The sequence below is a fragment of the Ips typographus genome, linkage group LG1 (assembly GCF_016097725.1).
Source record: "Ips typographus isolate SLU linkage group LG1, UJ_Ityp_2.0, whole genome shotgun sequence".
Classification (NCBI taxonomy): domain Eukaryota; kingdom Metazoa; phylum Arthropoda; class Insecta; order Coleoptera; family Curculionidae; genus Ips; species Ips typographus.
The window spans coordinates 2,997,779-3,021,048 of record NC_138422.1 but is presented as its reverse complement, the minus strand read 5'-3'; the positions used below and the strand labels follow the sequence as shown (position 1 = coordinate 3,021,048).

Genomic DNA, 23,270 nt, shown 5'->3' with positions numbered 1-23,270 from the left:
TTATTCATGTAAATTTTCGAGATATAATAGAAAATTTCAAATACGGATTCAAGTTGTTTTTTTGTTTTTGACGTTTGTTTCGTTTTGTCTCTCTTGTCAGATTCAAAGTTAAGGAATTAAAGTCAAAAAACATATAAATTTATTTGAGAATCATATTTTTTGAGCATGCAAATGCATGTTTAAGCTAAAAATGTCAAAAATATAAAGCAAAAAATTTAAAAAGTAATTTGTACTGCAAAATTGTCCAAAAATTCGATTTGACGAAAACTCTCATCGCAGAAGTAAACATGTAAAGAAATTTGGATGTGTATAGCAAAAATCGAAGGAAAATTGTATTATAATAACAATGTCACAAAATGGTTTGTATAGACAGACAGATGAAATAAGAGTTATTTTTATGTTAATAAAGGCTTTAGAACAAATATTGTAAGAATTTAGTAAATTAAAATTCAGAGTTTTTCTTTAGAAGCTAAGCCACTAACAGATTGAAACGTCGTGTAAAAAAAAACTAGCAAAATATTATTTGACGATTCATTTTGCAATGCGCCTTTTATATTACAAAAATTGTTTTTCAATACAAGTTTAAAACTATGGCCTATTTTTGATATAAAAACAATCATTGGTGACACTGGTGATAATAATGACTTTGTCACATGCTGGATGCCTGATGAAATAACAAAATCAAAAACCTCATTTCCAAGTTTTAGTAAATGGAGTGAAGCAAAGCACTGATGACGGTCATCATCACCAAACTGACGACCATATTGTGCATTGTCCCACTATTAGTCTCAATATCACCATTTGCAGTGAATGTGACATTGTTGCAAGCGCTAGTTGCACAATTGGAACACGACACCAATGTGGCAGATTTACTTTCCATTTCCTGTTTCACCAAATCGCAAATGTCGACCACTGAAGGTCCCTGTAACTGACAATCCCTGTATATTCCTGTAGAATTGGTCCTGTTCGTCCCTGAAATAGTGAAACTTGACACGAGATGGCAACGCTATAGGACTTATATGCTCACCAGAAAAGGTTAGATAGGCTGAGATGCATTGGTAGGACGAGTTGGCTTCTGTTGGAGGATACTTGACGAAACACGTTGCAAGGGGTGGAAATGTTGTGGAGTTTGTTGGGTTGATGCAACCTTCTGCATCATTCGATGGATCGCAGTTGAAACATTGTAGATCGCTATTGGATACATTTTGGGCCGAAGCTGTATTTCGAATTAAATTTCAGTAATGTCGTATATTGAATGCAAAATCTTTGCACTTACCTTGATAAAATGCATTAAGCACAATTATGGCACTTAAAAAACTTTCAACCTTCATTGTGCAATGTGTAGTTTCAAGGGAATTGAAATTACACTGTTACTCGTATTAAGGTAGTTTAAAACCAATTTCACCTGGTCTTATCTTATCAAATATTTATTTTATTACAAATTGTGGAAATTCAAACGTTATCGAATCGTATTACAGTCTTTCATTTATAACACAAGTTACTTGATTTGCCCTACCGGAATCATACAGCTGATAAATATGTAGCAAAGTTTGTCCAATGACAGCAATAGAAACCCTTTAGTTTTCTTGGTATATGAGTTTATATTGACTTTAGTCATTTCTAATCTTGTTTACTATGGTTGAGTTTCGTAGAAAACAGGGGAAAACCTAGTAACTACAAGTGTTGTAGAGATTTAGTGCTGATTTCAGATCCGGCTTCAAATTAGTGACACTTTCTGTCCCTTAGTGATAATTGTGAGGTCATAATGAAATTCACATGTCAAATATGTCTTAGATTGGTTTTCAAGGTTTTTTTGATAGCTTATAGCCATCTTGAGCGTTTCTTCATCCCCCAAGTGGGAAATAGGGACCCTCCCAAAGTCATCCAGACCAATCTGTCTCTTATCCTTCCTCCTGAAAACACTGGAGAAGATGAGCACAAATCGATGTCCACAAGGATCTGTCATCCTTAATGTGGAGTCTGGTAGTAGACGAACTTCTCGGAATTCTTACCGGAAACTTGTCTTGGCGATGCTGACGACATAGTCATTATGGCCAAAGGCAAATTCGAAGGAACCCTCTGTGATCTCGTAGAAAGGAAGCTAGAGACCACCAGAAGATGGTGTTTATCAGTCTCTCCATCTTTTCACCAGGAGAACAAGACTTCAGCACTTGAGAAATATCCGCCTCAAAGACGAAAATTTAGAATGGCAGGAAATCTTGAGATAGCAGAAGAAGATGGGGTACAATAGATCTAATCAGTTTGCAGTACATCTGTCACCATCCACACCTACCATTACCATTATTAGCCAGCTTGAGCATTTCTTTCTGATGATTTGTTCTAAGAATGATGCACAAAAACTAATAAAACGGGGTGGTCAAAAAAGGGCAGAAAGTCAATTTTTTCAATAAAACACCTCTATTTTGATAATTTGTTATTGATTGAATTTTTTCAAAATTAAGCGAAGTTGTGAAAAATTGTAAACTTGTAAATAAACTATTAATCAACGGTTAGGGTGGCTAACATGGTGTTCCACTTAAAAATAAACTTCCCATATAACCGAAAGTTCCATAACAACAAAAATATGCATGCTTTGCATGATTGCGAAATTTTCAAAAACTTACCCCGATTTAGTTTACACATAAATATACAGGTGTGGTAAATCCAAAAGCGACCATAGGAAAACCGTGTAACGGACAGAGAAACGTAGGTAATTGCATGCGCGGGAGAAAGAGAGAAAACGAAAAAATACGTTTCTCTGTCCGTTACACTGTTTTCCTATGATTGCTTTTGGATTTACTACACCTGTATTATAGTATATTGTTACTGCTTCCCTATTATTTCCTAACAAATTAAAAACGAATATTTTATTACAAAGTAAAAACTAAACTACTATTACAAGCAATATAAAAAAAAAGTGAAAAACACCACTTTACATTACAAAAAATTCCAATTTCTAACTTGAGTTATTCCAGAAAAAATTGGAAAACATAATGGCAAAAGCACCAAAAATAAACGTTATAACGTGAGTGTCAGAATTCAATCTGTTGGTTGAATTGCATAAATCAGACTCATTGCAGGCTCTACAAGTCACAGCTGATTGGTCAATTGTATGATGTTGAGCTGCAAGCAATTCACACTCATTAGAGGCTCCACACAGCCTGTGAATAACTGAATCATTTCCACCTAAAATATCATTAATTTAGCTAAAAAATTGCATTTAAACCGAAAATCTTACTAGGGATGATGGCTGAAACACAGTACAAACCAAGACTGCAATTCATTTGGTTGATATTGTCTAAATTCACTTCGCAGTCATTGTTTTGCCCTTTAGCGCCGTAACATTGGTAGCATTTTAAAGCATAAACTGAAAACCACTTATTGATGCCACAAACCAAATTTTGCTTTGTTAAACTTACCGGAACCTGCAAATTGCGTTAGAACCAACAAAAAAACACTCAAAAGCACCGATTTACCTGACATTGTGTGCGGATAAATCATGAACGACTAGTAACAGTTAGTAGAGCTCGATTCAGATGAGAAAAGGCCACCGCATCATCAATGACGCAGTTTTTAAAACTATTTCTTTCTCCTTCTACAGTTGCCGTCGCATTAGATATAATCAGAGGCGTCCTATTAAAATATTCCCGAAAATAAATTCTTAAGCGGTCAAAAAGCCACTTGGCAACGTAGTACGGTTTTTTACTTGGGCACAATTAAAACAAATGCGGGTGCGGCCAGGGACAGATGGACCCTTTTACATGCTTTTACTAGCCGGCACTCTAAACGATGTTGCCAAGTTTAAAAAAATGTAGTGGCGGACAGGTTGAGTTTAAAAATTAGGTTAGGTTAGTTTCCGTTTTAGTCTGGTGTTTTGGTTGTATTGTTGATGGTCGCAGTTTGAGTTCACGTGTTATGAGTAAAAATCGTTAATTTGTCATAATGTCCCCAAAAAAGATTGGGAAGAAAGGTGTTGTGATACACAGCCAAGGGCGTGAAATTGTAAGTAACGTCTTAGAATTTATGAAGAAGGAGTTTCCATTCCTTTGAATAACTACAGGTATTGTCTTTGATTAAAAACGACGAAAACGTTGAATAATATAATAAATATCATTTTAGAGAGAGAACTATAGCAGCTACAGGGGTGTCTAGATCTACTGTGCAGAAGATATCTAGAGAAGCACTACATGTTGAATGGGGAGGGCCAAGCTCATCATTTCACACTCCTACAAAGAAGGGACAGATTAAAAAATTAAAATTGGATAACATCAAACCTGATGAAATCAAAAGAATCAGAGAAATTATTTATGATTTCTATATTCTTGAGAAAAAACTTCCAACATTAAAAGGTAAGTTTATAATACATTAGGTATACCTACAGAGTCTTCAGAGTTTTTCTAGCAGAACTTACCATGTTTTTTACAATTAAATGTAAGCCTAGTTTGCTATATGTATAAACCTTGATAATGTGTTAATTGAAAATTTAAAACAACAAAATTTAGACTAAAATGGGATTATTTTTTATCTTTACAGGTATTTTGCAAAAAATTATTGACCAGCAAATCTTGACTGAATCCATTAGTGTAAGCAGCTTAGGGCGATTGCTTAAGAACATTGGATTTTAGTATGTTTTACATCTTGGCAATCATGTACATCAAAATAACTTTATCTTTTGTAGGTGGCAGAAGACACCAGACAAAAGAAAATTCTTGTGTGAATCATATGACATTCGCTTAAAACGAATAAATTTTTTAAAAAAATTGGTGCAATACCGCTCAGAAGGTCGCAATATTGTATATACAGATGAGACATACATTCACAGTAGTCATATTCATGACAAAGGATGGTATGATGAAAGTTTTAAAGGCTTACAAAAACCAATTTCTAAAGGACAACGCCTTATAATAGTGCACGCAGGTGGAGAAAAAGGATTTATTGAAAATGGATTGCTTATATTTAAGTCAGGTAATATTTATGTACACCTCAAACCTACTTAAGTACTTCCTCCTGCTTAAATAAAATAAGTTTATATAACAAGTAATTAATAAGTTTAACCACATTTTACACATCATATAAGACACATAATGTTTGTACTATGATTTTTTTTTTTTTTTTTTAGGTTTAAAAACAGGAGATTATCATGATGATATGAACCATGAGAATTTCATGACTTGGGTAAAAAAGCAATTGCTTCCTAATTTACCTGACCGCTCAGTCCTTATTATAGACAATGCAGCCTACCACAATGTTACTGTTAACAAAAATATTACAACGGCTACTAAAAAAGGAGATATGTTAAGTTGGCTAGTGGAAAAAGGAATCCCAGCAGATCCTCATTTAACAAAGCCAGAGCTGTATCAAATCATACAAGAAAATAAATTTAGATTTCCTCCACAATATAACTTAGATAGGCTGTTAGAACAACATGGGCATCTTGTGTTGCGTTTACCACCCTACCATCCAGAATTAAACCCAATAGAAAAAATTTGGGCTTTGGTTAAAAATTGGGTAGCAGCTCATAATACCACTTTTAAATTGTCTGATACCGAAGCTTTAACAAAACAAAAATTTCAAGAGGTGTCTGAAAAAGAGTGGTTTGACATTTGCCAGCATGTAAAAAAGTATGAAGAGGAGCTCATAAAAAAAGAGCATATTTTTGATGATACAGTGGACCAGCTTATTTTTACTGTTAACACTGGTTCATCTGACGATAGCGATGAAGATTTTGGTGATGATGATGAATGTGATGCCAGTTTATCCGAAGAAGAATTAGGATGCTCACTCCTAGACTAAGTTTTGGATTTTTGTTTTATGTTATGAATTCGTAATTTGTATATGTATATGTATTTATAAATAAACAAAATTATCAAATTTATAAAAATATATGATTATTAAATTTAACAAAGATAACAAATTTTAAATATTACCTCTTCTTCTTGAAACCCTGTATATCAAAAACGATGCAAAGGCAAGCTGAAAGTAACTTTGAGACTTCATTTTCAAGGTCTAGCTGCACTGTAGGACCTTCAAATTAAGAATAATTGAAAAAAGAAACCAGCTGCCTATTTTTATCTTCCAATAATTGATTAATTGCCCCAAGACAATGTTTTTTTGTGGTTAACATTGCCCTAAGTTAAGTTATATAATTTGGATTTAAACTAATTGGTATTTAATATTCTTCATCAATCATCACCCTGCAGCTACAGCAGAAAAATAATTTGCACAGATCTTTTTAACCGAAACACACTGTATGTTTTTTTAATTTACCCTTTGCTTGTTTTCTTGTTTATTTTTTAAATTAATATTTAAAGAAATGGGACCAGAGACCTAGGCCAATTTTGTTCTCAAAGCGTCAATATTATGTATGTATATGTATTTGGTTTGTTTTATAAAACCTACTTACCTATCCTGTTTTAATACAATTTATGAAATGAAAAAGCAAAAACTACACCTATTTACGTTAATTAAATTTCATTTCACTGAGCAGAGAATAGCACGCCATTGACTCGCTGCATCAACTTGGAAAGTAACGAAGGCAGCAATATTTAAAGCGAGACGTACAGAGATCGTGACATCATCGTTTGATGACGGCCGTGGCCTTTTCTTAGCTGATTCGAGCTCTAACACCGTTGTATTTTATTATCTAATGTGCATTATCTTGAGTTAATAAGTGACGTTTTGTTTGTTGGGGATAAATCACATGTATTGAATGTTTGGTAAATACGAGCAAAGGTTTTTAGGACTTAAAACGTATTTAAGTGGAAAGTGGTTTTGTTGTTTTTGAGTCATGTAAAAGATAATATAAACAAGTAGAATAATGTTGATTCATTCACCTTTTTTTTTCAAAAATTCCTATTTACAAAATCACACTAAACTTTCGTTGTATTTGACACCAAAATATTAGAAAACCAATAATAGTAATTAATAGACTAATTAAGTAAAAATGAGAAGAAAGAAATCATCGCCAAAGCGACTAACACAATGAATACATTGTTGGCATAAACAGTTGCTGAATTGCATAAATCCCGATCGGAACATGTGGAACATTCCAAAAGACGATCTTTACCGTTCCGATCGATTGATGTGAGATAGCCGCATATGTCGGATGGTCTGCAAGATCGATGCACCCAAATCATACCATCATCTAAAAAGAAAATTCAATCTAATCCTTGGTTATATCAAAACATTTAAAATTTCAGCATTTCTGCTTGAAAGTTTTATTAAAAAAAATTTTTTTAGTATTTGTCCTGTTTTTCAATCTAATATCCAAAAAAAAATCTTCAAGGCAAACTTACGGTTTACTACAGTTTTAGCGCAAATTTCCCCAGGCATGCATTGACTTTTCTTGTGCATTTCATAGAAATTGAAGCGATCGCAGTCGCTTTGCATTCTCATATAGCCATTGCTGCTGCTGCAAGTGTAACATTCCAAAGTTTCACCTTCAATAAAAAGTTTAGAAGCAATTTTTTTGAATTGACTTTATAAAACTTTTAAAATTACCTGGACTAATAAAACTACCAACCACAAGACAAAAAAATAGCCACAAATTGCAGGAAAACATGACGACGTTACCGAGGACTAGCCCTAGAAATGTATACTTGCCGACCTGATTTTTTGGCCAAACTTTAATGAATTTACTGTCAACAGGTATAAAATTAGGAAAGTTTAACGCAAAATTTCCTGCTTACAGAGTGATTAGGTGTGTTGATTTTCGTTTATCAAGTAAATGAGCCACTATAATAAATTTAGACTGTATACATACAATATTTGTTGTATTATTACAATATTTGTTGTTTCAAAAAAAGTTAATGACAGAGAGGTACAAAAAACACCATACATTTATTAATAATAGTGATTTGTAGCAAAATATGTTATTCTAGCATTATTGTTAAAATACTTTAATTAACACTTTTGATGAAAACTTTTTACACTTGGTTCTACGTTTTATTTAGAGCCAAAAAATATATATTTTTTTTCATTTTAGTACGCTGTTATTTTAAATATTTTCAGATTTGCACCAGAAGAACTAAATACCACTATTTTTGTTAAATAAATGTCCAAAATTCGGGGACTTTATTACTTTTTAGTGAAAATTAATCTTAAAAAAAAATGGGAAGCCCCCATTGCAGCCTAAGCTTTTCCATAAAAATCATACTAGACAAGTTCCACCAATCCATTCTCAGTCAAGTTTTGACGAGAATGTTTTTTGAAAAACCAGATTTTTTTGCAATTGGACGAAAATGACACTAAAGTTACATTATAAACCTTAAATTACCGATTTTTTGCAAAGTAAGTTTTATCAGAATGTTGCTGATAGCTCAACCAGTCACCAATTAATAATTTATACTCGTTTTTTTTCTTCTTCTCATTTATTTGTCTTTTTGTTGAAGTTGCAAAAAAACAATTAAACGATGCAAATTGATGTTTATTTGAAAATTTAAAACTTGATTTTCATCAACAAAAACAAAAATATTGCAGTTACAGGGCATATATGTCCTCCAGAAGATTCTGTCCTATCAACAAAGTTGAATTATTTTTTAAGTGATATTACATGTTTAATGGCTGAAACTAGATTTTTTTAGAAGCTATTTTTTTGTAAAACAGTTGTACATTCAGAATAATGTTTTAACTAAAAAACTGAGAAACCTCACAAATTCAATCTCAAAAAACATCCCTATTTTGACCTTTGACAGACGTTAACTGAATGTTCTGTCACTACAAATGTCAATCATTTTTGACAGTCAACTGGAATGAAATGGAGACAGGAAAGGATGTGTTTTGTTTGGTGTTCTTTTAAAGTGCATCCTATTTATTTAAACTAATAAATAAACAATAAATATAAAATGAGTGTATTAGGTTTTAGATAAAAGTGTATCAGTGGGCAACACAATGAACAAGTTGCAGAACAGTAAGTAATCCGCTTTCTAAACAGTTTTCCACGGTTTTTAAAAGTTCCCAACTCTCTTGACATTTCCCATTCTTTATTTTCTTAAAAATTAAGGGTTTTTAATTAAATTTCCACAGTGTTTCATATAAAACCATAAAGTTTACTGCATATTTCATTGAAATTTTGTAACCCTTTGTATTCAGGCACTTTAGCTATGCCAGTCTCCAGCAGTGACAAGGCTAAAGACTGGCAGCTAGAAATCTTAATGGAAAAGTTGCGCTCCAAATCCTCACAAGTAAGGACTTTACCAGAAATTTCGAAACACGTCCGCATGACGCTTCTGGTAGGTTTTTTTTGTCTTAAAATAAAACCTTTAATTAACAAAGACTTGTTGCCAACAGGAAAAGCGCTATGCACTAGACAGTGTAGAGAAAAGCCAACACCAAAAGTGTTTGGACACTTTGCAGCACTTTATTAAAGTTACTGGTTTACAGAGTATGATAGAACGTCTGGAGAGTCTCACCAGACAACTAGGGTATTCACATCAAGACAGTTTTAATCAATTTGCAACCACTTCTTTTTCAGTCTGAGATTTGTAGTGGAAACCTCTGGGGTGTTTATATTCTCTGACATGTTCTACCTAGAAATCATCTTAGAGCCCACCGGGGCAGTCAAAGATGTGAAAATTCATCATGATGGCAAAACTGAACAGCAAAGCTGTATTGAACTAGTCAATTGTCTTTCCAAAGGAGATTTTACAGACTTTACCACTCAACTTGAAGGTTTCGTGTCCATATACCAATTGAATGCAGATAAAAAAATTAAAAGCAAAGCATTCCCAGCTTTGGAAGCTTTAGAAGCAGATCTGTGCACTTTAGCACAGCTGCAGAATGTGTTCAAAGAACCTTTTAATTTGCTGCACAAATCGCCAGTGGGCATTTTAGAAAAACGACGGGGTGGTCATCCCATGAAATTAACATATTTTGTACCTCCCTATGATCTACTTGATGTGGAGAAAAATGAGTTGGATGCAGTTAATATAGAAGGTATAATATCCAAAGGGCTGGGCAGTTGGGTCACTGTATGCATGGAGAGTTCTGCAGCCCATAAATTACAAATTTTACCTTTGATTACTGTAAATCGAAGTATGAATGGCAAGAGGTAAGTTAGAAATGTCTTTTAAAGTTTTGCTTTTATCAAACCTAACCTAATGTTGTTTTATCAACTAGTGGTACTTGGTAATACTTTTTGCACCATAATTAATTGTGCTTTTTACACTTTACTGTTTTAATTTAATTGATGATTAAGTGTGGATGTTGAAAGTGGATTTTCAAGAAATGTTATAATAAGTATAAGAACTTTCTGGTAAGTTCCAGTGTCCTCTATCACTGTTTTCTCACAACTGTTTTAAATTGCCAGAGGTCTCTAGGACCATTTTGAAAGTTTCATAGACTGAAAACCTTCTAAAAAGTGCCAGAGATACAAGTGTTTTAAACCTTTCAAGAATTGTTTTAAATTGTCAAAAGCTTCTAGATCCATTAAGAAAGGGCCAGTTGCCTTTAAATTATCTTCTAAAATATGACAGAAGCTATGTGTCTTAAACCTTTCCAGAGTGGTTTTAAATTGTCAGAGGCCTCTAGGACTGTTTTAAATATGCCAAAGACCTCTGAATTTAACTGAGAACTTTCTAAAAAGTTCCAGAGCCCTCTTCAATTGACTTGGACTTTTCCAGAACAGTTTTAAATTGCCAGTGGCTTCTAGGACCATTTTGAAAGTTTCATAGACCTGTAAATGCTATTGAGAACCTTCTAAAAAGTGCCAGAGATCTCTACAAGCGTTTTAAGCCTTCCAAGAGTTGTTTTAAATTATCAAAAGCTTCTAGATCCATTAAGAGAGGGCCAGTGGCCTCTAAATGCTACTGACAATCTTCTAAAAAGTGACAGAAGTTTCTATGTGTCTTAAACTTTTCCAGAGTGGTTTTAAATTGTCAGAGGCCTCTAGGACTGTTTTTAATATGTTAAAAACCTCTAAATGCTACTAAGAACTTTGAGAGAGACCTACCTTTTAGTCAGACCCTGCTAAACATACTTACAAAATGTACAAGTCACAATAAACCAGTTTTATTATATTGTTGCAGTACTCCTTCGTACAACGCAATTACGAATCAAAACAGCGCTATTCTGCCAGCATGTTTCACTTTAAAGTTGAACAAGCCAATGCCAATTGGTTTGTCTTTGGTGTCGCAAATCCAGCAAGGCCAACAGTGGCAAGAAGTGGATAGTAACACTCCTCAACCTTTGCTCAATCTGATTGTCAATCACTCGAGTGAAGGGAAAATGAGTTGTAGCAACAACAAGGGATTGTTTGTGGTTTGTTTTTATTTAGCTGCTAGTAACACTGAGATTGGAATGTTTGGTTTTAGACCTTACCAGACCAAACTCACTGCTATTGCATGACTGAAAATCGGAACATGAACGGTATTTTCATTACGAGCATACCGTTCACCCATCCGGCTCATGTACCCAACATTTTGATGGTTTTAAGGGAGCAGGCGGTGTTCAATACCATTATTGGAAGTTGTGTTAGACCCAATAGTAGACAAAGTACTGAACTGTAACCAGGATTTGAGATAACCAACACAAACATTTATTTGTTGTTTAAGGTTTTGACAATATGACCATGTTTGAAGTGAGCGCGTTGTCATCAACTCAAATTTCCATAGCCCTAGAACATCCCATGCAAGAAAGCATGGCTACGGCCGACATTGACTTATCGGATATTTCCAACTTGAAAGTGCAGGTGCATCCTGGCCGGATCAAAACCCCGACGAGCCCCGATGTCGTTTCGGAAGTGGCCACTAGAGTTCTGAACACCAGTTTTTCAATTCCGGTACTACGTTTTACCCCGTTTATTAACTAAATTAACAATTGAACGGGTCTTAGGTAACCATGAGAGCGGTGATAAAAATGTGGGAAAGACAGGCGGCTCAACCGGCCTTGTATCATGGGCAGGAAAATTTTAGTTTGCCCCTCGATTCCATTGATCCCGGCGACCATGGCAAAGGGCCCGGCGGCTCAGGACCGGGCCTGGCGGAATTCGGGGGGCTGCAGGACAAAATCAAACAAGAGCCGGGCGTAAACGGGCCGCATGGCCAGGCGCATCATCAAGTTTTGTTGCAGGTATGGTTTCAGTCAATTTGTATGTCAAGAATAAGGGCTTTTGAAATACCCCCTTACAAAGTTTGAGGCTTTCTAGATTGTTAATTTGTTACTGATGATGCTTATGACATAATATTATGATCCACGTAGAATGTCTATTGCAGGAATCGCAAGCGATGTGGAACGAATCCATGATAACGTCAAATTTTCCAAACATCCCACCTTCCGATAGGGCTTTGACCAACCTAGAACTGGCCAATATCTTGGCAGGTAATACCACTACTGATTACCTACGTTTGAAATTGAAATCATAACAGTAACAAAAGAAAAACAAGATTTTTAGCTTGTTAACTATTGGGTTTATAATGTTTCTGTGATTGACTAGATTCGCCGGAGAAACCAAGCCAAAGCAAAAAACCAAAGCGGAAGACTGCCGAAGACTTGTGGAAGGGCGGCAAGCGGAAGGTGGGAGCACTAACTGAAGACTCGGAATTCGTGGAAACGTCCAGTTGCGACTCGACGTCGCGAAGTACGCCCATTTCTCAGGAAACTGAAGTGGCCACTCCAAATTCGGGGTAAATATTTGTTTACCTGTTCAAACGCTTTTTTGAATGGATATTAGGATGTTTATTTTCACCGATTGGCATGTTATTCTTTATATTGACTATGTTTATATTGATCCAATTGATTTCCTTTCATAAGTTTAAGGAATGAGCCAATCGGATTAAGGATTAGGATTGACTAGTTTGTCTAGTTCCAAACATATTTCCTTTTTTATGGTATGTTTTGTTCCTTTGAATTTCTCCTGGGTGAAAATATTCTCTAGCCTCATTCTTGTAACTACCTACTAATTGAGATATTTTTTTATGGGTTTATTAGGTCGCAGTCCGATTTGGAACTGAGCAATGTGGACTCGTCCGATTTTGTCACCAATATTGACAAAGTCCCAGGGGACTTTCCTATCAATGAGCCCGAGACAGTTGACATGGAAGAGATTCTGTCCACGTTGCCCATTAGGAAAACTCCTCCGGATGCGACGTCGAGTTTGCTGTCTGAATTCACTGGCAAAAACTTGGGTGGTAAGTGTAATTTATTTTACTTTGCTTTGAGAAAAAAAATATTTTCATATTAACTACAAAAAAGATGAAAATGTTGTTAAAGAAATATTATAAATTAACTATAGTACCTATACAGGGTGGTCCAGTTTTAAGTGTCAATAATTCATCATTCGATAGCCAATCAAAAAATAAGTTTTCAGAAAGTAGTCCATATTCTTTCAGTGGAGTCGCAGGAGTACGAAAGGAAGAAAATGACAAACAGTCTTCTCCACAATACTCAGTATTGTGGAGAAGACTGTTTGTCATTTTCTTCCTTTCGTAAAAAATAAGTTGCCTTGCATTATGTCATTTTTCTAAAAAACGTTTCCTAAGGAACATACAGTCTTCCAAATTTCAATTTCAAAAATCGTTTTTTTTTTTTTTAATTTTACTGAATAGTCTAAAAACTTGCTATTTACTACTAGGAATAGTCTTATAATTCGTTTTCTCAGACTGCCATCCTGGTCGAGTGTCTGAAACTGGATTTCAAGAAGTAAAAACAGTCCGGAAATCAAGACAAAGATTGTAATGTGCATGAAACCCATTTTTTACTTCTAAAGATAATCTAAAAGTTGTCTTAAGCTAGAACTGACTTTACTAGGACTAAAAAGAGTCCAAAAGTCTATTTTCAGGACTTTAATTGGTGTACAACTCAATTTTCTGGACCGGAACAAGTCTAGAAGTAAATTAAATTTTCGGACTATTTCATTTCTAAAAATTGGTTCTCAAGACTAATATCGTAGCATTTGGTACCAACATTTTTTACTTTTATTACTTTTTGACTTGAAGAAACTTGACTTTTGGAAATAGTCTTAAAAAGCACTAAAAACAGTCTGAATTTCTTAAAGATGCTACAATTTACTTGCACCTATGAGTTTAGAAGTCAATTTAATAGTGAAGAAGCTTGAAATAACATTTTCAAGACTATGGACAGTGTATAAACTGGCTTTTAGGCCTGATAAGTCAAAAAATTCGTAAAGATACATCGTAAAACAATCTAGATTTTTAAGAAATAATTTTTAGCTCGAATTTTTAGCACTGAGGTGTCTAGAAGTCGATTTAATAGTGACAAAGCTTGGAATGCCATTTTAAATCTATGAAGAATGTGAAAATTTTTTTTTAAGTTTGCTGTGTTAATAACTTGGTGAAGATAGTCTTGAAACTCGATTTTCCAAGCTGATGGCAATTTTGAAGCACTAATAATAGTCCAGAATTCTGAGAAAATGAAAAGCAAAGTAAAAAGCAAGAAAAGTTAGTTTTCAAGATAATTTTCATGAATCTAATATCAATGTCCTCTACCTAAGACTATTTTCAAGACTAAAATATTGAAATTTGTCTCAAAATTATGAAAATTTACTTCAAATGCAAATTTTAAGATTCTGATGTTACTTTTCATTAGTTCATAGTCAGTTTTTGTTGTTTAAGTCAATTTTTAAGGTTTAAATGTATGAATTTGTAGTCAAAAATTCTAGAAAAAGTAGTTTTTTATGTCTACAAATCAATTTTCAATATTAAAGTCTCTCGATTTGCATGAATACTGGTTACAAACACAATTTTTAAGCTTCTGAAATCAATTTTTATTTTTTCTTTCAAGTCTTTCAGTTTGTCTGGAAACTATGAAAACTGGCATTGCAGCCAGTTTCAAATTTTTTAAGCTACTTAAGTGAATTTTCCGTTTTCGGTCTTTGAACGTAATAACTGAATTATCTCGTAAACGAAGTTTTAAATCAGAATTTTATAAGAGGTAATTTTTTTTTCATCGTGAACAGTAAAATTTAAAAAAAACAGTAATTTTTGAAAAATGAGAGACGTAGAAGAAAAGGCAAAAACATTAAAACCATCTTCCTGTATCTACGGTACTGGAGAATTTTGGCAAACGTCATTCATAATGAGTACTAATTTCATAAGTGCTTGTTCCAAATTTGATCAAAATTGCTCCAACGGTTTGACAGTTATGACAAAAAAACGATTTTTTAAACAGAAATTTGAAGGAATGTATTTTACTTAGAAAGCATTTTTCAGGAAAATTACATAATGCATGTCAACTTATTTTTTAATTGGCTATGGATTGGTGAATTATTGACATTTAAAACTGGACCACCCTGAATAAGTAGAAGATATTTTACAAACTCATCAACTCATTAATTATCTTCGAGAGATGAATTAGTTTAATTAACCATTCCTCAGTAAATGAATACTTATTGGATTATCAATAGTACCAAAGCAAATATGAGAAAATCGTTTAGGTTTTAGACAATCGAACACTGTTTAACAACATTAAAATGAGTTATTTTTAAAAAACCAAAAACAAAGCATTTTCAAAAAAGTGCTATATTATGTCTAATTTGAAAAAAATGCTTGAACATTATTAGAGCAACTTTTTAAAGACTATTTTCCGGCGCATTTTGTTTTCAATTCCGACGTTTCGGTTTTGAGATACCATCATCAAATTATTTTTTCCTTACTGATGCGATTTTGTCGTTTTAATTACAGGGTGTTTCAGGTTTTAATACACAAACTTAAATCGCATATTGTACGTCTAAAAATGTTTTATTCCTTTTAACTTGTATAAGATTATAAACCTTTTTAATAGTTGCATATCCAGTCTGTTTGGTTCAGGGAAGAATAAATATTCAAAGTTGGATAGTAAACAACGTGCTACTATATTTTTTTTGTATATATTAAATGCAATGATAAATAGCGTTTTCCATTGACGTTTAGTTTTTGTACTAAAGATACTAATAGAAAACGCTGTTAATCTACTCATTTAAAGAGTTTTTTTTACATTTTAGTACCTCCCAATGTGAGTATCACTCCTATATCATCATCGCCTTCGCCTACCTACTTAAACTCCGAGAAAAGAATGGGAATAGAAATCATTCCCATATCATCTCAATCAGCGCCCTCCATGATGTCTACGTCTATCACCATCACACCAATCGCTCCAAAGTCGGGGGACGATCGAAAAGATAGAAAAACAACGAAAAGTAGTCGGGATGACAAAGAAAAAAAGAGAAAACGGAAACGGGACGACAGCCCGATGGGCCCTCCTGAAAAAGTGCCCTTAAAGCAAGACCCTTTGTGTAAACCGGTGTCAGTAAGCATAAAGCCGGCCGAAAGTCCTCCTTTATCGTTAGGCAGCACACCCACATCACCCAGTTTAATGCGCAAGTTCAGTCCCTCGCCCACTTCAAATCGACAGCTGTCTCTGTCGGGAAAGTTGAGTCCCAGCTTGCTAAAACCAAAATCTTCAGGTCATCACAGCCCTAGCCCTAAAAGTTCACCAGGTCACGTGCCATCAAGTCCCAAACACGGTTTGGCGGGAATTTCCAGTCCGAAACACCCTTCAGCCAGTGGTAGCGGCAAACCAAGCATGTCCACTCTAAAAAACGCGGCGAGTTCCCCCTCGAGTAAAAACTCGGGGGAGAAGAGTAAAGGCAAAGAAGGTTACAGGGACAAAGACAGAAGCCGGGGAGTTTTCGTTAAAAACAAATCCAGTTTCTTTAAAATGAAACCTTTGGACTTGAACATTACTGAAAGTGTGTCATTGGAATCCTTACCCTCACCTAGTTCGGATTCGAAAGGGAATCCCAACAGTTTGCGCAATCGCAAGGGATCGTTATCAGCCATAGTGGATAAGTTAAACTTTAAAGTGAACGCCCAACATAGTGATGTGCCTACAGACTTAAGTGCCAAATCAAGTGCGGGTAGTAAAACCCCCACCAAAGAGATGAAAAGCGGATCCAAGATGACAGGAGACGCCAAAGGTGCCGAATATATGGTAAAAACCAGTTCGGATGGAATGAAACTTACCATCAATAAGCCAAGGACTAAGGAAAATAAGTCTGGAGGTTTTTCAGTAGGAAATCAAATGGTTAGGTTATCACAAATCAGCACTTCGCCTAAAGTGCACACCGGCTTAAAACCGGGAGTGACTAGCGGGCCGGCCTCAAAAAAACCTCAACAACTGCAAAAAAGCAGTAGTTCTTCCAGCATACCAAATTCCTCTACAACCTACATACCTGGGAGTATCAAAAGTAAACTATTAGGAAGCAGCTCGAGCAGTAGCAGCAAACAACTCACAGGCGCGCCACTAAAATGTGGATCTAAACCGTCAGTATCCCCGAAACTAACTGCAAGTAGTGCAGCAGACTTTAGTCGAAATAAGGACCGCTTCAAACCGAGCAAGAGCTCATCAGAAAAATCCATATTCTCATCGATGAAAGACCGGGGAAAAGGCAGTCCAACCTCCAACGATTCGGACAGTCTGTTTAAAATGCAGTCCAAAGTTGATCCTTACACGTCAGCTCTGATGATGGAAGGAATGATCAAAACGTTGGACAAAAAATTCCAAATTCCCAAACTGTCCGACAAGAAGAAGAACGAGATGAACAACGTGAATAGGAGCACGGTGGACACGAAGATTCTGGACATGATCGTAAAAAATGACATTAAGTACCCATTAAGTATTCCAGCGATGAATTCGCTGGACCAGAAAATACGAAACAACATGGGAATGGTGGGGCCGGGGAAAACTGACGAGAGCGAGGAAAAGAAGAAGGAAGAGCCACAAAATCTGTCTGGTAAGTTTGTAGCTTTGTTTTAATGACAGTTTTTGGTTTATTTTTGATTTTTTTTCTTTTTTTTTAATTTCTCTTGCAGGATCCTCAAATTGATTTTGTTGACCCTTCCCAAAAACAAACCATTTTCATTGTGATAATTAGTAAAGTAAGTATGGAACGCAGACGACTGATTAAAACTAATATGTTGTTTTGTCTACTAACTGCATCTTTTAAATATTTATTAGAATAGCCGAAAAAATTTATAAACTAAATTTTTACTCACAAGCATAAAGTAGTAGTAAGCGTTTTGCGTATACAGGGGGTTAGATTCTTCTATCAAAATAAAGCAAACAGTTCAAGAGTGTCCGCAAATGCTTTGTTATCGAGATACAGGGTGTTAAAGTTTTACCAATTCGTTAATACAATATAATTCTTACAAGATACATTAACGGGATTTTATTGGTGTTGATAACAAACAGTGCAGGTATCACAATAATATGCTACGGTTTTTTTTTAACAACAAAACTATTTTTCAAATTCCCGTTCTATTCTCAAGAGAAAAAGGTACGTTTTGGTTTTGTCGGAGTGAAAAAATAAAACCATTTTATAACCAGAAATTTAAGAATTTGAAATACTGTTTTACTCGATGATATACATTTCAATATAATTTTTATTTTATTAAAATAATTGTTAGACAGTGCCTGGATAGATTCGATTACCATGGGAGTAACAAGCGTTTTTATGTTGATTATTTCCTTCCTATCAATTTTGACCAATCGCTATCAAGAATTAGTATAACAAATGTAAATTTTAAGTGGAAAAATCACTTAACAACTGTCAACTTAGCTGTCAGCAGTTTTTCCGGAAAAAAATTCGAAAAAATTGCACACTCCTCACAGCAACATAAAGAATAGTGTTACCCTTTCTAGCTTGAAAGTTATTGTTCTTATTGTTTTAATTAAAATAAAATGTTTATTTAACTCAGGAAATAATCTTACCAAATATCCCTCGTGCATCTAATTTTTCCTGTGGAAAAATTGGAATACTTGTTTCTAAGTAATTTGTTAAAACAAATTACTTAGAAACTCGTTTTTCCGGAAAAATTAAATGCACTAGGGATATTACCCCCGAAAAAACAGTATAGTTGGATTTTTACCTTTTGAGAATGACGTCATCTTTTTACATCTTTGTTTCGCGCATATCAAACATGTGAAATAGACAATTTTAGCAAAAAAGGTACGTTGTTAATTTTGTCGTCCTGTCAAATTAAAAACGTTGACATTTACTGTCACTTTGATTTAAACGAATATCAAAGGTATAAAAATGCTGTGCTACAATGAGAAGGCCCAAATGCTAATTCTAAATGTGCTGCTTTTTTTCGAGTACGAAAAGAAACAGTTTCCAGATGTCAACTGAAACTCTCATGATTACTCATTTTTCAAAGCATTTGTAGGTTAAAATTTGTGATCTAATTCCAGACATGCCTGTTTTTTCACCTGCTTGACGTCATTCTCAAAGGGTAAAATTTTGACTATAGGAGCATTATTTTTTTTTTAAATCGACCACCAGAGAACGTATCTCTTATCTTGAAACGTGAATAGTAAAATATTATTTATGTTTAGGTTAGATTAGTTTAGATGGTGTAACATCATCAAAATCTCGTGTGCAGATCCTGTTGTATTAATAAATTTGGTATTTTTAATCAAACTGTAACACCCTGTATTTAAAAAGCAAAGTTTAGTATGTGCAGACAATAGCAGGTTTCTGTAGGCTTTTGTCACCACAACTCTGAAACACCCTGTATACCTCGACTTTTGGGACAGGTTCTTTAGTTTGTACCGGGTGACCACTAAAAATGTCACGTTTGCTGCCATATTGAGCTTCAAATCTAAAGGTGGGTCCACACTTGAGCATTTAAAGTTGTTTGGCTCGTTTGTAGAATTTCTTTTGTTCCTGGACAAGATATTTCTATTTTTGAGAAAAGAGGAACATTTGGCACGTTTTGTTCAGCTCGGAGCAAGGTCTACACAAACAGATTTTAAAATTCTGATTATTTGGCTTTATTGTTCTACTCGTTCGGACTAAATTGCTTAAGTGTGAACCCACCTTTACACGGCATGGGAATTAATGTAATCTCTTTGCTTCTCGCAAAACTATCTGGATAATTTAGAAATACACAATTCAATTGTACAACAAGACAACATTAGGTGAAAGTAAAATTTTTGTAGGTAGCGACGATCTGTTTCTTACCATGGACCCCTTGAATCCGTACTCGTCGGGCGAAGCCCTACACGGTCTCCATCTGGCGTCAAAATACGCCCCCACGACCACGATAGACACCGAAGCGCTGGATTTTAGCAAGGCGCCGATCTATCATCCGCACTCGCCTTCGGTCAGCGTGCATATAGTGAATTCGAGGGCTTCGAGTCGAAGTTCCAGCTGTCTGGGGGACGACGATCTTCTAGACGAGGGTCTGGTCACTTTCGGAAAATAATAAATACATTTTTGTTCCTCAGGTGGTCCTGATTGTATCAGGCTGGCCCTAGTTAATTGCCCTTGTAAGTATATGTACGTTAAAAACTTAGGAAATGAACTGCCATTTTGTTTACTTATTATTATTAATAGTTGTGCGAGCAGCATTTTGTTATACATAGTTCGAACAGTATTAGGCTACTAAACTCAATCATTTCAATTACTGATACCTTTTGTTGAATTCAATAACCTGGCATAATTTGCTTTTTTTTTAATGCAAAAACAGCCTTAAAACAATTCTATAGAATTTTTTTATTTATTTAAGTTACAAAGTTACAAGCTAATTCAGTCTTCATGAGCAGGGAATAAAACTCTTCAAGATGAGTATTGGAGGTATCTGGAAAACATACCAATTATGGAAAAAACAATGAAACTTGCCCGGTCCTAAAGGGTGTCCCATAAGCCATGCACGGGGCTGTTTCTCGGAAACTGTACATAGTAAGGCTTCGAAAAAAAAATCTGTCTAACAAATGTGACCACAAGAAAATACTAGAAATAGTTTTCAACTTTCTAAATGAGCCTAATTGCATGTTCTCGACGAACAATTTTGCTACTTAATTTTTTTCTATCTCTTCATATAAAGTAGTGGGGGTGGTCCAAAGCTTACTTTGAAACGAATGAAAAGGGCTGACTCCTTTTTGCAGAATTTCCTGTCAACAAATATTTTAGTTTTTGGTCTTTCCAGTAGAAGACGCTTATGCAATCATATCATATCTCAAAAAAATCAAATGCAATGGTATTGCTAATTAAGCGTTTCTATGTACATTTTCAAGTAAATACATCGTGCCTGGCTTATTGGGACACTCTGTACAATACCGATTGAACTGTTAAACTCCGAAATAATTGACAGTCTCAGTAAACCACCTCTTAAACTGCGATGTACAACCGGGCTTAATAAATCTAGTATTATCCTAAATTGAGCAATAGTTGAATTGAAGCTAGAAGTTACTTGAAAATAATATTTAATTTGTTTAAGTTTGTTGAACAATAATTATTTCCTCCCAAAAATTTATATTAAAAGTACAAACAGCTCGGCAATGTTTTTACACTTAAACACTTTTAAGTTTTCAACTTAGATTATGTACAATAATATAAGCAATTTTGTATATGTATGTAAAAAGTATACAGAGAATGGAATATAAGTATTAATTTATCAGTTTTGGGACTTTTTTCAACAAACCTACCAATGAGCAGCCAGTCTTTCCACAACAGCCTTCAACAGATCCGAATGGCTCGCGTACAAATCTAAACTGGCATCAATGTCAAGCCAGCGAACTTTAGCGGCATCATCCCCAGCTCGTAAATTAAATTTCCCCACGTGATCCCCATCATCGTCGTGGAAATTCACAGCCACCGTTTCCATCCAAGCATTGTCGGTGTTGCGGGGATCGTCCACGTAACCTTTATAGATTTCCACACCGGCAGCAAAAAAGTCGGAAATGATCGCTTCGTCAAGTCGACGCTGTTCAACCGGGGTTTCCAAACTGTTAAACGCCTCCTCCATAAATTCGCGTTTTAAAGTCTCGCTGACTTTTTCGCCTGGATCGACCATTCCTCCAGGTAGTGCCCATTGGCCGCAATCTTTACGCTGAATGGCGCAAAACTGTAATATTGATCTTTTTTTATTTGGTGTCAGTATAGTTTCATAATAGATCTGTCCACAAAATGGTTGTTAACCAAAGGATTGTAATACAAATTTGCTTTAAGTATTATTCCTCTGAATGATAAGGCTTCCAAAATTAGCTTATAACTAAATTTCTTTAACTGGTTTGAACGTATTCTTAAGGTTTATTTGTGAGCAACTGAGCAGTTGTATGCATATAAAAGAGGACCTTGTTCTTATAGTAATTAGTAATTCTTAATTTATAGTGCATAAATTTAGGGAATAATACCATATGATAAATAATGGAACAAAGTTATACATTTACAGAGACAATCTCAGATTGCCTCAGCATCAGAATGTATGTAATTTTGCAACTATTTACTAGAGTGATATACATCATAGTTTCTACATGACCCCAAAAATAAAAATCTAGCTTAATGAGATCAAGGGAATGGGGAGGTCAAGCAATTGGACCTTCTACCAAACACATTATTCAAATGTTGCCAATATCTTGGAGGATCATAGGGTATCATTCCCTAAGGTTATTCCTTTAATGTATAGATTAATAATCACCTTGTATTATTAAGCAAAACAATAAAATTTGTGGTCAGATCTATTTACTAGGTCATACCTGTTACTGACAGCACTCTGCACTTTGCTTCTAGTAGAATCAAGCTTCCAGCGAGTCACTATAGGATCAGCAGCATGATTAGGACCCCATTTGCCCAACACCCCGCGCCCTTTTAACCCTGTTCTTCCCTTGGGATTCAACGGTCGTCCGTCCCGTATTTCGTACTGACCTGTATGACTTTGGCGATCAATTTTACCATCAACGGCATTCCATTTGGGATTGAAGTTTGGATCAGCTAAAAACCAGGAGTTAGGGCGCAAAGAACGCGGATGAGAAATGACAGCGGTACTTATAGGAGGGTCCGCCCAGAGTTTGTTGTGTAGTACTGGACTTTCATAGTCGGGGGGATTGTAGTTTTGATAATCCACAAACCAGGGTACTAACTTGTCAGGGATTGTAAGGCGCTTAATGTTGCTTAAAGGGTAAATTTCATTTCTGCATTTAGTATGCATGTTCCTGAATAAGAACATGAACACACTAATAATTGTTAGGAAAAAGTAGTACTTAAACAGGGTTTCACAAGTTGATAAATTTGTTTGTTTACAAAATTTTTGACAGTTTGAGAGTTTGAGGTTAGAATTTTGTGTGTGTTTGAAAGTTTTGTTTTTCATTTTCTGTTTCATTTTAACCTAAAAATAGATTAAACTTTTAATGAAAATGTGAAAATCAGTTTCAAGTCTCGGTTTTTAGCAAGTTTTTAGTTAATTTTAAAGGAAACAAAACTCTGACTTACATCTGACATCATGTCATTTCCAAAGTTTATAGACGCAGTTGTTAGGTGGCGCTGTAGTCTACAAAGA

The 23,270-nt window shown here is 34.9% G+C and overlaps 5 protein-coding genes and 1 pseudogene across 7 annotated transcripts; 2 read left to right on the top strand and 4 right to left on the bottom strand.

Annotated features, from left to right (window-relative positions):
* Window positions 1-517: 517 nt before the first annotated feature.
* LOC145732497 (uncharacterized) lies at window positions 518-1,437 on the bottom strand. The gene is made up of 3 exons (XM_081984836.1): window positions 1,277-1,437; window positions 1,028-1,216; window positions 518-972 (listed from the first exon to the last, which is right to left on the bottom strand). Exons 1-3 carry the CDS (start codon window positions 1,329-1,331, stop codon window positions 704-706), a joined length of 513 nt encoding a protein of 170 aa, XP_081840962.1. The 5' UTR covers window positions 1,332-1,437; the 3' UTR covers window positions 518-703.
* A 984-nt stretch (window positions 1,438-2,421) lies between these two features.
* Window positions 2,422-3,523, bottom strand: LOC145732763 (uncharacterized). Its single transcript, XM_081985288.1, has 3 exons — window positions 3,420-3,523; window positions 3,239-3,367; window positions 2,422-3,186 (listed from the first exon to the last, which is right to left on the bottom strand). The coding sequence occupies exons 1-3, from the start codon at window positions 3,499-3,501 to the stop codon at window positions 2,957-2,959; spliced, it is 441 nt and encodes a 146-aa protein (XP_081841414.1). The 5' UTR covers window positions 3,502-3,523; the 3' UTR covers window positions 2,422-2,956.
* A 4-nt stretch (window positions 3,524-3,527) lies between these two features.
* LOC145732284 (uncharacterized) lies at window positions 3,528-5,910 on the top strand (annotated as a pseudogene).
* A 905-nt stretch (window positions 5,911-6,815) lies between these two features.
* On the bottom strand, window positions 6,816-7,757 carry LOC145732839 (uncharacterized). The gene is made up of 3 exons (XM_081985410.1): window positions 7,501-7,757; window positions 7,296-7,439; window positions 6,816-7,144 (listed from the first exon to the last, which is right to left on the bottom strand). The coding sequence occupies exons 1-3, from the start codon at window positions 7,559-7,561 to the stop codon at window positions 6,930-6,932; spliced, it is 420 nt and encodes a 139-aa protein (XP_081841536.1). The 5' UTR covers window positions 7,562-7,757; the 3' UTR covers window positions 6,816-6,929.
* Window positions 7,758-8,751: 994 nt separating this feature from the next.
* On the top strand, window positions 8,752-21,392 carry MED1 (Mediator complex subunit 1). 2 transcript variants are annotated; one of them, XR_014177705.1, is made up of 14 exons: window positions 8,752-8,908; window positions 9,091-9,230; window positions 9,289-9,422; window positions 9,473-10,048; window positions 11,025-11,256; window positions 11,310-11,490; window positions 11,550-11,776; window positions 11,830-12,066; window positions 12,210-12,315; window positions 12,431-12,620; window positions 12,925-13,124; window positions 15,935-17,725; window positions 17,805-17,870; window positions 19,933-20,074. XR_014177705.1 is itself a non-coding variant. In XM_081976122.1 (13 exons), the coding sequence occupies exons 1-13, from the start codon at window positions 8,890-8,892 to the stop codon at window positions 20,196-20,198; spliced, it is 4,299 nt and encodes a 1,432-aa protein (XP_081832248.1). In that variant the 5' UTR covers window positions 8,752-8,889; the 3' UTR covers window positions 20,199-21,392. The 2 variants fall into 2 exon arrangements, 1 of the variants encoding a protein (XP_081832248.1); XM_081976122.1 differs by lacking the exon at window positions 17,805-17,870 and having other exon boundaries at window positions 19,933-21,392.
* On the bottom strand, window positions 20,465-23,110 carry LOC145726953 (ADP-ribose pyrophosphatase). Of its 2 annotated transcripts, XM_081976310.1 has the most exons (4): window positions 22,760-23,110; window positions 22,471-22,705; window positions 21,421-21,852; window positions 20,465-20,573 (listed from the first exon to the last, which is right to left on the bottom strand). In XM_081976310.1, coding segments are annotated over exons 1-4 (1,002 nt in total). In that variant the 5' UTR covers window positions 23,094-23,110; the 3' UTR covers window positions 20,465-20,572. The 2 variants fall into 2 exon arrangements, with proteins under 2 accessions (XP_081832436.1, XP_081832426.1); XM_081976300.1 differs by lacking the exon at window positions 20,465-20,573 and having other exon boundaries at window positions 21,228-21,852; window positions 22,760-23,108.
* Between the last annotated feature and the right edge of the window lie 160 nt (window positions 23,111-23,270).

Coding starts and splice junctions, on each gene's coding strand:
- LOC145726953 (XM_081976300.1), bottom strand. CDS start 23,093: ATGAAACAGAAAATGAAAAACAAAACTTTCAAACACACACAAAATTCT. Junction 22,706..22,759: donor CTGGGCGGACCCTCCTATAA/GTACCGCTGTCA, acceptor CCTGGTTTTTAG/CTGATCCAAACTTCAATCCC. Junction 21,853..22,470: donor CAGAGTGCTGTCAGTAACAG/GTATGACCTAGT, acceptor AAATAAAAAAAG/ATCAATATTACAGTTTTGCG.
- MED1 (XM_081976122.1), top strand. Junction 12,316..12,430: donor ACTGGCCAATATCTTGGCAG/GTAATACCACTA, acceptor GTGATTGACTAG/ATTCGCCGGAGAAACCAAGC. Junction 12,621..12,924: donor GTGGCCACTCCAAATTCGGG/GTAAATATTTGT, acceptor TGGGTTTATTAG/GTCGCAGTCCGATTTGGAAC.
- LOC145732497 (XM_081984836.1), bottom strand. CDS start 1,331: ATGAAGGTTGAAAGTTTTTTAAGTGCCATAATTGTGCTTAATGCATTT. Junction 1,217..1,276: donor GCTTAATGCATTTTATCAAG/GTAAGTGCAAAG, acceptor TTCGAAATACAG/CTTCGGCCCAAAATGTATCC. Junction 973..1,027: donor AGCCTATCTAACCTTTTCTG/GTGAGCATATAA, acceptor TCACTATTTCAG/GGACGAACAGGACCAATTCT.
- LOC145732763 (XM_081985288.1), bottom strand. CDS start 3,501: ATGATTTATCCGCACACAATGTCAGGTAAATCGGTGCTTTTGAGTGTT. Junction 3,368..3,419: donor AACGCAATTTGCAGGTTCCG/GTAAGTTTAACA, acceptor AGTGGTTTTCAG/TTTATGCTTTAAAATGCTAC. Junction 3,187..3,238: donor TGTTTCAGCCATCATCCCTA/GTAAGATTTTCG, acceptor ATGATATTTTAG/GTGGAAATGATTCAGTTATT.
- LOC145732839 (XM_081985410.1), bottom strand. CDS start 7,561: ATGTTTTCCTGCAATTTGTGGCTATTTTTTTGTCTTGTGGTTGGTAGT. Junction 7,440..7,500: donor TGGTAGTTTTATTAGTCCAG/GTAATTTTAAAA, acceptor TTTTTATTGAAG/GTGAAACTTTGGAATGTTAC. Junction 7,145..7,295: donor CGCTAAAACTGTAGTAAACC/GTAAGTTTGCCT, acceptor TTTTCTTTTTAG/ATGATGGTATGATTTGGGTG.